At 39.7% G+C, this 14,194-nt stretch overlaps 1 protein-coding gene across 2 annotated transcripts in view; it reads right to left on the bottom strand.

Moving 5' to 3' along the window:
* Positions 1–14,194, bottom strand: part of galk2 (galactokinase 2) — a 68,522-nt gene that overhangs the window by 28,863 nt on the left and 25,465 nt on the right. Inside the window, exons 5-6 of one of the 2 annotated variants that reach the window (XM_078427299.1) lie at positions 10,891–11,037; positions 1,005–1,103 (exon numbers count right to left, since the gene is read on the bottom strand). In XM_078427299.1, the coding sequence (XP_078283425.1) occupies positions 1,005–1,103; positions 10,891–11,037 (246 nt within the window). The remainder of the gene's footprint in view (positions 1–1,004; positions 1,104–10,890; positions 11,038–14,194) is intronic. The other variant, XM_078427300.1, reaches the window with a different exon arrangement.

The following is a 14,194-nucleotide window of genomic DNA, read 5'->3' as shown; positions in this document are numbered from 1 at the left end:
TGAAGCAGAATAATAGAGCGTATCCTGCTGCTCTACTTAAACCCATATGTTATTTAGATGAACCCATCTTAAGAGTGAGGACACAAAGTGCTGGAGTATATCAGCGGGTCAGGCAGCACCTCTGGAGAACATAGCTTTCCATGATCTCCAGAGATGCTGCCTAACCTTCTGAGTTACTCAAGCACTTTGTGTCCTTTTTTGCAAACCAGTATCTGCAGTTCCTTGTTTCTACATCTTAAGAGTGCTTCTGGATAATATTTCTGCGAAATTTCTAAGAGTAACTGATCTAGAACATGCAGATAATGTCTCCAACTTTTCTCAACATGGTGAGAAAAATGTTCACACTCCAATCCCAAGATACTTCCTTGCTTTGTGTGAAACCCCTCTCACGTACTTAATGATATTAGGATATTTTAGGAGAAACTGATTACCTGACATGCAACACACATCTGAAGAGGATGGTCTGAGCATCTTCTGACATTTCATTTCTATTATTGGGTATGTGTAGAAGGAACTGCAGATGCTGGTTTATACCAAAGATAGACACAAAATGCTGGAGTAACTCAACGGGTCAGGCACATCTTTGGGGAAAAGGAATAGGTTACTCGAAGTGTCACCTATTTCTTTTTTCCAGAGATGTTGCGTGACCCGCTGAGTTACTGCGGCACTATGCGTCTATCTATTATCGGGTATGATGGACTCGGCAATGGTAATGCAATAGTAGGTAACTAGATTTTCATGTTAGAGATGACCAATGTTGGGCAAATTTGCAAAATAAATGTTATTTTCCACATAAGCCCATGCTTGAATTTTATTTTGTCTTGTATGCACAAGAATCAATTGTTTCATTTGCTGAGGATTTGCAAATGAAATTAAACTTTATGCCAACATAAGCAAACAACTTCAATTCTGACCTAATAATGGAAGGAAGCATTATAACCAGAGTATTGTAATCACTTCATGCAAGTACTGATGTATGTCAGAATTTAAAATAAAATGATTACCATTCCCTTTTCTGCCAAGAATGAAATGGATTGGTCCATACCACCACCTTGAGTCCCAATGTAGCGCTCACATCTTGCACAGATTTCTGCAAGTTCTATCTACCAATGAATTGAAAAGAATAATTACACATATTTAGTCAACACATCAGTCAACAGTGGAAAAGGAAATACTTATTGATTCAGGAATAAACTGTTGCCTTAGTTTAGTTGAAAGGTACAGCAGGGAAACAGGCCCTTTGGCCCACCAAGTACACGCTGATCAGCGATCCCCCATACACTAGTTCTATCCTACACAATAGGGGCAATTTTGCAGAAGACAATTAAACTACAAACCAGCGAAGTGAGAGGAAACTGGAGCACCTGGAGAAAACGCACGCGGTCATAGGGAGAACATACAAACTCCGTCAGACAGCACCCATAGTCAGGATCGAATCCCGGTCTCTAGCCCTTTAAGGCGGCAATTCGACCACTGCACCAATGTGCTGCCCCAAATTGATTACAAGATTGATAAAGCTTGTAAATCAGATTCAGCTCAATGGTTAATTTTCAGTAAACCTTTGCTTTTTCAATCACAATTTGTGTCGCTTATTACTTAAAACTAAAAAGGAATAATCAGTGATGTGATTGGGGATTGACCAAAGTGGAAAACCACAATATGCAAAGCAGTAGAATTGTTGCAATAAAACAAACTGGTCCATTCAATATGAAGGCGAAACTAAATGGTGAACTTTAAGAAGTTGTTAGAAATGTACAATTTGAATTTGCTTATACCATAATTTCCCCAGGTAATTTTAGAGTTTGGAGATACAGCGAAGAAACAGGCTCTTCGAACCACGGTGTTGACATCGATCATCGATCACCTGTCCACTAGTTCCATATTATTACACTTTCTCATGCTACACACTAGGAGCAATCTACGAAACCTACAAACCTGCATGTCTTTCAAATGAGGGAGGAAACCGGAGCGCTTGGAGAAAACCGACATGGTCACAGGAAGAACGTACAAACTCCACAAAGACAGCATCTGTAGTGAGGATCAAACCCGGGTTTCTGGAGGTGCAAGACAGCAGCCCTCCCGCTGTACCGCCCTAATTAAGCGGGGAAATTCTGCTCACAACTTGCACCACACTAGAGGTCTTTCTGAATAATGAGACCAGAATACAGATTTCACATTTTCAAGGAAAGTAGCCAAAAGGAGTTACTTTGAAAACAAAATTACAAGCAATTAGTTGTAATGTTATTTTAAATGTGATTTTACAAGCTTTTATTAAGAAAACGTTCCAAATATGTTTTAATTATTTGATTTTGTTTTTGAACATTTCTAAATGTCAGGGGCAGTCAGAAACATTGCAGCATAAGCCCTCAACAACATAGATGGTTTCATCAATAGGGTCAGATGATAATATTTCCAGCAAATTATCCTTACATGTACATTTGTGTAAGTGCAGGGCAAGTGGGTATCTACTCACAATTTTGATTTCCTTTTCTAATCTGCAACTCGCCAAAGAGTAGAAAAAAAATCAACTACCCTTTTTAGTATTTTGCTTTGCCTATTTGTAACAGCTTGGCCATTCCTGATAGTATTCATGCATTAACCATATTGCTGTGGGTAGAAGCCACACATAGGCCAGAATAAGTTTGATATCACATTTTTTCCCATAAAAGGTAATTAGTATACAACATAGATTACTATGACAATTTGAGTAGTCACTTTTGCCGACATTAATTTTGTTTCGGATTCCCAACATCTGCAGCATTTTAGTTTTATGCAGCTAATATTGCCATCTTTATATATTTTTAACTAATTGAACTGAAATTCCTGTGCTTTGGATTAAAATTTGTAAATCAAGTGTAGATTGCAATGAATTAAACTTGTATGTATACAAGCAAAATATATGTTATATTTACATTTCAATCAGTCTGAAGAAGAGCCCTAACCCAAAACATCACCTATCCATCTTCTCCAGGGATGCTGCCTTACCCGCTAAATTACTCCAGCACTTTGTCTCTTTTTTTTTGGAAACCAGCATCTGCATTTCCTTTTTCCTACTGTTTAGACATTTCAATTAATATTTTAAATATCGGCTTAACCAGTTCAAAAAGAGATATTAAAAATTACGCAATCTTTAAAAACACAGATAAATGACAGTAATGCGGTTTATCTGGAAAGTTTTAAGAAAACTTCCTATTATTTGTAAAGAGGTCTGGCTGGCCAATATTAAGTTGAATGAAATGAAATACTGAGACTGCTCCAGTTCAATATTAAAAAATGCATTTCTCTGGGGCTTTCAATCTGCCAAGACTTTCTCTCTAATGATAATGACCACTGAATACAGAGATGAACTGTTCCCCCGTGCAGTAGATAATAATCAAACAAACAAGGCCACCCACTGTTTTGCTCGATTCGTTCACACTGTAATTGCGTTATCCTACAATTTCCTCATGACTGTGTGGAAGCACACACAGAGCAAAATCTAAATGTAACCAATGAAGCATGTGGACAATTTAAAGAGGGCAAATGAAGAGATTTCCATTTGGAAGCTAGTGGCAAATGTTTCATATTTATTATTTGTATACGATTCTTTCCAGTGCAGTAATTGAAATAAAAACTAAAAGTGATATAATTTTGTATTAGAAAGCATTAAAGTCAGCACCAGCAGAGAAATCAAGAGTCAGGAGTATTTTATTATCACACGCACCAAAATGGAACAATGCAATTCTTACCTGCTGCAGCACAACAGATTCGTAAACACAGTACACAATAGGTAATATAATAAACAAACAAAAAAAGCGAAATAATTGAAAAACCCAACGTAGTGCACAATAAAACAAAGCCTGAAGACCCTACCGCAACCACGGCAGTTCATAGTTTAGTTGGAGTTTGTAGTGTTCAACAACCTGATAGTTGTTGGGAAGAAGCTGTTCCTGAACCTGGACATTACAGTTTTCAAACTCCTATACTTTCTTCCCGATGGCAGAAATGATCAGGGTGGTGTGGATCCTTGATGATGCTGGCAGATGATGCCTCCATCTTCTGCCTCAGGGTTTCCAGCTCCGGTTCCAGAGCCTCCGTCTTCTGCCTCGGGGTTTCCAGCTCCGGTTCCAGACCTCCCAATTCGGACCCTACAGGCTCCAACAGACTCCTGCCCTTCTGGCTACCTTTTTGAGGTATTGCCTCTGATAGATCCCTTTGATGGTGGGGACGTCAGTACCCGTGATGGACTGGGCATCACTGGGCATTTTTGAAATGTGAAATGTTACCCCTCAAATTCCAATTCAATATTTCCCCTCTCACCTTAAACCTTCCCCTCCAGGTCTTGATTCCCCTACCTTGGGAAAAAGACTGTGCATTCACCCAATCTATTCCAACTGAAAGTAAACATGCAGGTACAGCAGGCAGTGAAGAAAGCTAATGGAATGTTGGCCTTCATAAAGAGAGGATTTGAGTATAGGAGTAAAGAGGTCCTTCTGCAGTTGTACAGGGCCCTAGTGAGACCACATCTGGTGAATATTGTGTGCAGTTTTGGTCCCCTAATTTGAGGAAGGACATCCTTGCTATTGAGGGAGTTCAGTGTAGGTTCAAGAGGTTAATCCCCGGGATGGCGAGACTGTCATATGAGGAAAGATTGGAAAGACTGGGCTTATATTCACTGGAAGTTTAGAAGGATGAGAGGGGATCTTATAGAAACAACTAAAATAATAAAAGGACTGTACAAGCTAGATGCAGGAAAAATGTTCCCAATGTTGGGGGAGTCCAGAACCAGGGGCCACAGACTAAGAATAAAGGGGAGGCCATTTAAAAATGAGATGAGAAAAAACGTTTTCACCCAGAGAGTTGTGAATTTGTGGAATTCTCTGCCACAGAAGGCAGTGGAGGCCAATTCACTGGATGAATTTTAAAGAGAGTTAGATGGAGCTCTTGGGGCTAGCGGAATCAAGGGGTTCTGGGAGAAAGCAGGCACGGGTTACTGATTGTGGATGATCAGCCATGATCACAATAAATGGTGGTGCTGGCTCGGAGAGCCGAATGGCCTCCTCCTGCACCTATTTTCTATGTTTCTGATTTTTGTACACCTCATTGCTCATTACAAAATTCAATAGCCACACTGTAGGAAATAAACTCATGGCAATTAGCTGAACATTCTATATTTTCTACTGATAAATTAGAATATGCACTTGCTTCAAGAAATTAGGTGAAGAAACAGGGGAGTGTTACAATGTAGATTAGACTTTGACATGAATTGTTGCTAAACTTAAGATCTCAGATGGTTTATGAATTGTGTTTATTAGAATAAAAGTTGAGAGATTGTGATTTCATAACCACTGCTGGTATTTTGACAAAAGCCTGTTTACCCAGGGAATGAGAGCTGTGAGGAAGGCACAATTCTGCTCGAGGTGATGGAATGGTATTGCTAATGGTAAAGGTAATGGTAGTGCGTAATTGCAAAAACTCATTGCCAGAGGATTGAAAAGTATAAAGACAGGATAATTCAGATTAAGAAAACACAATAAACACAGAAATAATCCAAGGGATTGAAAGCTGTCCAGGGAAAGATTTCTTCACTGATATTTGGAATGGGTGCACTGTCTAATAAGCAATGGCTGGACGAGCTGGAATTTAGAAGATTGAGGGGGGATCTTATAGAAACTTACAAAATTCTTAAGGGGTTGGACAGGCTAGATGCAGGAAGATTGTTCCCGATGTTGGGGAAGTCCAGAACAAGGGGTCACAGTTTAAGGATAAGGGGGAAGTCTTTTAGGACCGAGATGATAACGTTTTTTTTCACACAGAGAGTGGTGAATCTGTGGAATTCTCTGCCACAGAAGGTAGTTGAGGCCAGTTCATTGGCTATATTTAAGAGGGAGTTGGATGTGGCCCTTGTGGCTAAAGGGATCAGGGGATATGGAGAGAAGGCAGATACGGGATACTGAGTTGGATGATCAGCCATGATCATATTGAATGGCGGTGCAGGCTCGAAGGGCCGAATGGCCTACTCCTGCACCTATTTTCTATGTTTCTATGAGCTAGATTGAATCTGATGGCGTTTTTAAAAAGTGAAAGGTGACTTAATTGATAGAAGAAATCCCGAGGGGTCTCTTCTTCAAAAGTTAAGAATGTTTAATTGTCATATGTACCGAAACAGAACAATGAAATTCTTACTCACAGTAGCATACCAAGTCGGTAAACACAGTACTCAATACATAACATAATAAACATACAAAAAAAAGTTCAATAAATAAAATCTTAATATTAAAACAAAACAAAAACCCAAAGTCCCGAGTGTAACTTGGTAGTCATGGAAATGTTGCGTCATCCTGTTGGGAGATTCCAGAACTTGGTGTCACTGTTTAATAGCACCTGGCCCTAGATTCTTTCACTTAAGACAGTGATGAGGTCATTTGTTTGCCTCTGAAGGTTGTACATCTTTGGAACTCCTTCAAAGTGGAGTGCAGTAACATTCTATGAATAGTTTTCAGGTAGAGATAGATTGATTCTTTAGAAGCAGAGAGTTGAAAGTTCATCAAGGTAGTAGGTGAAAAGGAGAAGATGAAGTAAAACCAGTTCAGCCATGATCTTATTGAATGATGGAGCAGGTTTGAATGATCTTCTGTTGCTTCTAATCGGTCCATATTCCTAAAACAGTGGTGGGGCAGTGGCTAGGTTACTAGGTGCCCAGTACAAATCCAAATTTTTGACATCATTAGATACATTTTTTTTGTCATCTTCCAAAATTCTGTAGATTCACTGTTGCATGTCACGTGTGATAATAAAGTATTATTCATGCATTCATTCATTCAAGAATCTTGGTGATACTGAAACTGGAATATTACATATGTAACTGAAAGAGTTAATTCAAAAGAATGAATGGCTATCTCATTGAAACATAAATTTCCTATGGGACTTGACAGGGGAGATGAGGATTGATGTTTCCTCTTCTTAAAGTATGTAGAACCAGGGATCAAAATAAAGCTTCAACCATTCCCAATCAAGTCTCAGAACAAAAAAGTAACAGATAAGGCTAGAAAGCATCTAAGGCAAGAAGGCCAAACCAAACATTTCATTGGCTTTGCTTCCAAATACTAGGAAATTATATCATTCATTTCAGCTTTAAGCAATTATCAATGATCCCATGGTAGTTCTACGATATCAACTTTCCATATATTCCTGTCCCCTTCCATCTATATGTAAATAATCCTCTCAAAAGCATAAAATGTTGATGGGGAAAAAATCAATTGACATCTGTTGGTATTAATAAACATTATATTATACCCATGAGACCGATAGTGTTTATAATATTCAAATTAAAATTGTTGTTGCAAATAATATATTATTTATTTAAAAAATTCAAGTCTAACACAATTTAGTACGAGCTCTGTTATTGGACTTAATGGAACAAAATAGCGTGCCATATAAATATAAATCAGGAAAAAGTACTTTGGGTAAACCTAAAAACAGTTAGTTCCTATTATACACAAGACTAATTAAAGTTGCCATCTGCTTCAACTTTGCATGCTAAGTTCCAATTTCCTGTTATTTCACATATGTTGTACGGTAATGGCACTTATTTTCATCAGGAGCTGGGACGTTTGTCAGACGTTATCTGGTTGTCATCATAGCCACCAGAATTAAGCAATGATGTTATCTATTCTAATAACTTTTGCTCTCATGTCTCTACTATGTATGGCTCAGAGTGATTAATGCAGATTTGCCACAAATCTGGTTTCAACATGCTTCATTTCTCACTTGTGTTATGAAATAAACAAACCTGACACAAAGACTGCTTCTCTGTGCAACAGAATTCCACGTATACAAGTTTGTCCAGAATGATTAAAACAAATTGTTTCTAGATTAGTTAAACAATGAATAGATTGAAAATAAGGTAATGTTTGGTCTATTTTCTAATCCATCCATGTTTAAAACATACAGTATATGCAGTACTGCTGAAAGCATTTGTCCAATTTTATTATTCAGAATTTTTTTTTAAAACTGGCTTTCCAATGTTTTTCAACCAAGGGGCCTCTGACATTAAAGTGTTTCATAACCCAGGCAGTACAAAATATTTCTCCCACTTCTCCTCCAGAAGCATTCTCCTTTCTCCTCCAGAAGCATTCTCCTTTCTCCTCCTACATTGCTGCCTTTTCACTCTGGTTGTTTTTATGTTCCCATCTGTGGAAACTACCCTCAGTCCCCAATCATTTCCTCTACGTAATGTGCAACATTTTTAATCGGGCGGCATAGATTACTTTCCCATATTATATTCCCAATGTCTCCCACTTGCGACTTAGATCTTCAGCTGCAGCTGAAATAGAAGTTTCACTGGGACTTTAATACTGCATAACACTTAAAGTTATACATCACTGAAACAGGTCTTTACTGACCAAGAAGCCCATCTAAGCTAGTCCTATTTGCCCGCAGCCGGCCCATATCCTCCTAAATATCCCCCTATATCCTCCCTGACCCTTCCAGTTTTCTTTCCCCCAACCCCTGCAATGTCTGAAGAAGGATCCCAAGCCAAAACATCACCTATCCATGTTCTTCAGGGATGCTGCCTGACCCGATGAGTTACTCCAGCATTTGTGTCTTACCTTGGTAAACCAGCATCTACAGTTCATTATCTCAACATTCCCACTAAATCTTTCCTATCCAAGTGCCTTTAAATGTTGTTATTGTACCTGTCTCAACTACCTCTTCAGGCACTTGTAAGTTTTTCATGTAAGATCTCAATATCATAAAACCTTTTTAAAGTAAAGTACAGTAAATGCTGGAATCCTGAATTAAAGGCAGAAACATCACTGCTTCCTTTCTCCACAACTACTAATTGGTCCTCTGCGGATTTCCAACATATTTCACTTCCATTACAACAAATCTGCAGAATGTAACCTGATAACGTTTGGAAAATGAGAACAGTGCTCATCTCTTTTACTTTTACCCCTTTGTCTCTCTGAAAATCTGTGGGTCAAAAAATGGTGATTCACTTTTCCCATCCTGAAGGAAAAGGACAAATCTTGTGTCATTTCATCAAATGAGCAGAAGAATCTGCTGTAACCTGGTTGTAAGACAGCAATACCTGTTTGGGGTGTTTTAATTTTCTGCCAGTTTCTTCATTGCAATTTAGAGTGCATCTAAATGTTAAACTGTTTAAAGAAAATTCATTCAGGACAGAACTATCACATACTTGACATCAGTAGCACAGCTTTAAATTGAGCTTTAAATTGAAAAATTAAAGGCGACGTGTAGGGCAGGTTTTGTTACACAGAGGGTGTGCGTGCCTGGAAGGCGGTGCTGGTGGAAGGTACAATAGAGGCATGTAAGAGGCATTTAAATAGGCACGTGGATATACAGAAAATGGAGGGATATGCATTATGTGCACGCAGGTAAAAGTTGGTCTTGGCATCATGTTCAGCATAGACCTTTTTAGTTTTTTAATTTTATGGTTTTAGAGATACAGTGCAGAAATAGGTCCTTTGGCCCACTGAAACTGCGTCAACCAACAACCCCCACACATTAACGCTATCCGACACACATTAGGGACAATTTACATTTATACAAAGCCAATTAACCTATAAAGCTGTACGTCTTTGGAGTGTGGGAGGAATCCGAAGATCTCAGAGAAAACCCACGCAGGTCAGGGGTAGAACGTACAAACTCCATACAGACAGCACCCATAGTCGGGATCGGCCCCGGATCTCTGGCGCTGCAAGTGCTGTCAGGCAGCAACTCTACCGCTGTGCCACTGTGCAGCCCCACATGGGCTCATGGGCCAAAGGGCCTGTTTCTGCACTGTACTCTTCGATAATCATTGATTATCTGCAGCAATGGACCAAGTCATCTTAGTATACATGGTCATCCCTTTCACAGTTTAAAATTAATATAATCTTCATTAAGGCTATATGGGTGGCAATATCGACTCTTGTTTTAGTCCATGCTGAGGCTTAAAAGAAATGACTCCAATGTCTGGATCTAAGATGCAGGAAGAAGGAGAAAGCCTCCAGGGTTGAGGTATTATGGAAAGACGAGAGAGGGATTACGAGATATCACTAGGTAAAAAAATGGAGAGCAAGTAGATTTGGCAACAGAAGACAGGAAATTACATCTGGAGTCAATCTTGGAAGATAAAGGTGGTGGTTAATATTTTTATGCGAATGAATAATTGTTTTTCATATCTCTATTATTTTAAGGACAAGAGCTGGCACAGCAACACAATGTCACAAAAGGTTCTTGCAAAATAGATTTTATTTTTGCTATTAAGCCAACTCAAAAATGACACTACCTGGATGACCGGGAAACTGATTTATTTGGAGTCTGGAATCTGTTTTCTTTGAATGTCTAATTCTGTTATTGGACACGAGAAGTGTTTGCTATAAATATATAACACCGCAGCCATAAAAATGTATAAAACCACTAGGACTCAACCATTCAATAACACTTAAAATCACTAGATACGATTAAATCTAATTAAATCCTACTAGATAGGATGAAATCTAATTAAGTTAGCTCAATTATCTGAAAAAATGCCGTTACCCAAAAGTCCCTTTCCCCCGACTTTCCAATGTCAGAAATACTCAAACATTGAAACTCCTTGAAATAGTTTTGAGAGTCTGTAACTGGGGAATGGTGCAGGTGGTGATGGGGTGGAGGAAGTGTGTGGCGGCTTTTCTGGATATCAAAGCTTTTCTGTGAACAGGGCAGCCACTTACAGCCAGAGCCCGACCCTCGAAGGGCTCTGACTACCCTCAATCATCACCAAATCTAGCTACTGCCTTCTGTGAGGTGCCTTTTATATACCACGCCCAGTATATCAAAAGCCCAATGTACAGTGTTGCTCATCGGTCAACTCTCTCATAAACCGCGGATGTGGTGACGTTCATTTTAGTTACATCGTACCTTTGATAGGACCTTTCCATTCGCTATCACGGTGATGAGACCTGCACAGCAAACCAGTGCACTGGAGCTAGAAAGTCCTGAGCTCGCTGGGATCGTCCCATCAATCATGCAGTTTATTCCACCGGAAACATGGAGGTTAAAATGCTCCTGATGAAACAAAAATCGTGTATAAAACATAAATCCTATTTCATGTCTGAAAGCATGCATTTTAAACATGCATTTATTCTAAAGTATTTAATCACAATGTAGTGCAATAATGAGACATTTAATATTAAAGACCTAGGTCCAGAATTTATTGACAGCCGCACTCATTTTACACCGATCCACTAAGCTTGAATGTACCTTCTGTAAACTTCCCCCAGTGAGAAATTCTTTGCAGAAGCTATCCTTTCCTTATAAAATGGGCCCTGTAAAGCACACGGCATTTGTGCCACAATTCTAACACGTGACAGGAGCGTTTAGTCTCTGAATTGATCTGAAATGGCGTCAATCCCTTTCCCCCTCAGATGCTGCCTGATCCACAAAGTATGAACCATCTTCTTCTGAAAGAAAATCTGGAAAATGAAATTTAACATTAGGTGACAGAAGTAGCGAGTATGTAAGTGCAAGGAATGCACTTTCCAAAAATATAACCTCTAACGGGCGGTCCGGGTGGCGCAGTGGTTGCTGCCTTACAGCAAATGCAACGCCGAAGACCCGGGTTCGATCCCGACTATGGGTGCTGTCTCTATTGAGTTTGTGCTTTCTCCCCAGGACCTACATAGATTTTCTCCCAGATCTTCGGTTTCCTCCCACACTCCAAAGACGTACATGTTTGTAGGTTAGTTGGCTTGGTAAATGTAAAAATTGTCCCTAGTGGGTGTAGGATAGTATTAATGTGCGGGGATCGCTGGTCGGTGCGGACCCGGTGGGTCGAAGGGCCTGTTTCCGCGCTGTATCTCTAAAACGAAAAACCAATTTCTCTCCACTGCAGGCGGCAATGGAGAGGGCAACAGAGAAAGCAAAGGGAGAGTCTGAACATGATGTTTAAAAGTGTCACAATGGGTATCACGAGATTAAAAAATATTTAAATCATTGCTTTAGGCTTGCTGAATAATTTTTTTAACGCTATTTAAACTGCATGTACTAAGTACTGTTTTACAATTGCCAAGACTGCATGTGTGCAAAAATTGTGAAAGATGGCATTAATACGAGGTCAGCCTACACGAAATATAAAATGCAGAATAATTATATGAAATTATCAAGGGAATATGAAGCAAAAACTGAAATAGGCGTAGATGGAAAATTAGATACTGTTCCTCATCTGGTCTCAATAATTTCAGATTTTCATAATTCATGTTACCATTTTAAAGTATTTAAATAATAGAGATTTATGAAATACTTTTCAGAAATTCAATAAAATCCTACAGAACTTTTGTCTGCAAACTTGATTATGTTTGCAAATTCTCTCAATTACCAAAGTATTATCTATTCTGCACAAATCAGTGCTCACAGCCCTTAAATGGTCCATAACTAATTTTCCCAATCATTGGGCAAAATGATTGATAATTAGTTGACCATTATGCATCCTCTACGATGAACAGAGGTACCACACTCTAGTGTGACACAACTCATGTTATCAGAAAATCTTGCTCTGTTATGGTTATCGTTTCTATGTCATCACCAGCCCAAGCAATCTTCGATATCAACTCCTACCTCAACAAGAACCTCAACCCACTACAGTTTGACTACCATCACCACAGGTCAACGGAGGATCCGATCTCACTGGCTCCCCACTCCCCACCGGACCACTTGGGCAATAAAAACACTTGCGTCAGGCTTTTATTTATGGACTACAGCTCGGCAATCAATACCATCGTCCCCTCCAAGCTGGATACCAAGCACACGGAACTGGGTCTCTGTGCATCCATCTGCAATTGGATCCTCGACCTCCTCATCCACAGACCACAGTCTGTTCCAATTGGCAGAAATACTTCTTCCTCATTAACAATCAGTGCGGGAGCACCTCAAGGCTGCGTGCTCAGCCCCCTGCTCTACTCACTCTATACTCATGACTGTGTAGCCGGACATAGTGCAAACTCCATCACGTTCGCCGACAACACCACCGTTGTTGGACGAATTACAGACAGTGATGAGTCAGAGTATAGAATTTGAGATCGACTGATTGACCAAATGGTGCCAGCACAACAACCTGGCTCTCAATATCAGTAAAACCAATGAACTGATTGTGGACTTTGGAAGAGGAAGGATGAGGACCCACAAACCTGTTTATATCAATGGAACAATGGTGGAGAGAGTCAAAAATTTCAAATTCCTGGCCATGCATATTTCCAAAGATCTTTCCTGGACCCAGCACACTGATGCAATTATAAATAAAGCACATCAACGCCTCTACTTCCTGAGAAGATTAAGGAGATTCGGTATGCCAGAGAGGATTCTCTTGAACTTCTACAGGCGTACAGTAGAGAGCATATTGACTGGTTGCATCATGGCCTGGTTCGGCAACTTGAACGTCCAGGAGCGGAAAAGACTGCAAAAAGTTGTGAACACTGCCCAGTCCATCACTGGTTCTGACCTCCCCACCATCGAAGGGATTTATTGAAGTTGCTGCCTCACAAAGGCAGCCAGCATCATCAGAGCCCCACACCATCCTGGCCACACACTCATTTCACCACTGCCATCGGGAAGAAGGTACAGGAGCCTGAAAACTGTAATGTCCAAGTTCAGGAACAGCTTCTTCCCTACAGCCATCAGGTTATTAAACACTACAACCTCAAATAAGCTCTGAACTACAATAGACTATTATTATTATTGTATGACTATTGTTTGTTTTTTGAGGTGTGTGTGTGTGTGTGTGTGTGTGTGCGCGCATATATACACACAGTGAACTTTTTTTAATTTTTATTTTTTTCTCTCACTTATCATATTGTTTACAGTGTACTATGTTTATATATTCTGTTGTGCTGCAGCAAGTAACAATTTCATTGTTCTATCTGGAACACTTGACTCAAACCAGTGTTCCACTTATCCCCTAGTTTCTTTAAAGGTTTACTTTTTAATATTGGCAAGTTAATTGGTCCACACCTTCCACAGATGTCCTCCAATTTTTTATCGTTCTCAATGATAATATTCCTGGCAAAAGCAAGTTGGTAATAGCTGCTTACAGGCAGGTCCACATTCGACAAGTGGGAGTCACTCAAAGGTGAAACAATGAGAGTTCAGGGCCAACATGTTCCTCGTTTTGAAGGGTGTGATCAAGTGCTCCAAGAAACCCTGCATGTCAAGGAGCATCGAGGGCTGGAAG

Source organism: Rhinoraja longicauda, chromosome 33, assembly GCF_053455715.1.
Source record: "Rhinoraja longicauda isolate Sanriku21f chromosome 33, sRhiLon1.1, whole genome shotgun sequence".
Taxonomy (NCBI): Eukaryota; Metazoa; Chordata; class Chondrichthyes; order Rajiformes; family Arhynchobatidae; genus Rhinoraja; species Rhinoraja longicauda.
This window is presented reverse-complemented; position numbering and strand designations above follow the sequence as displayed.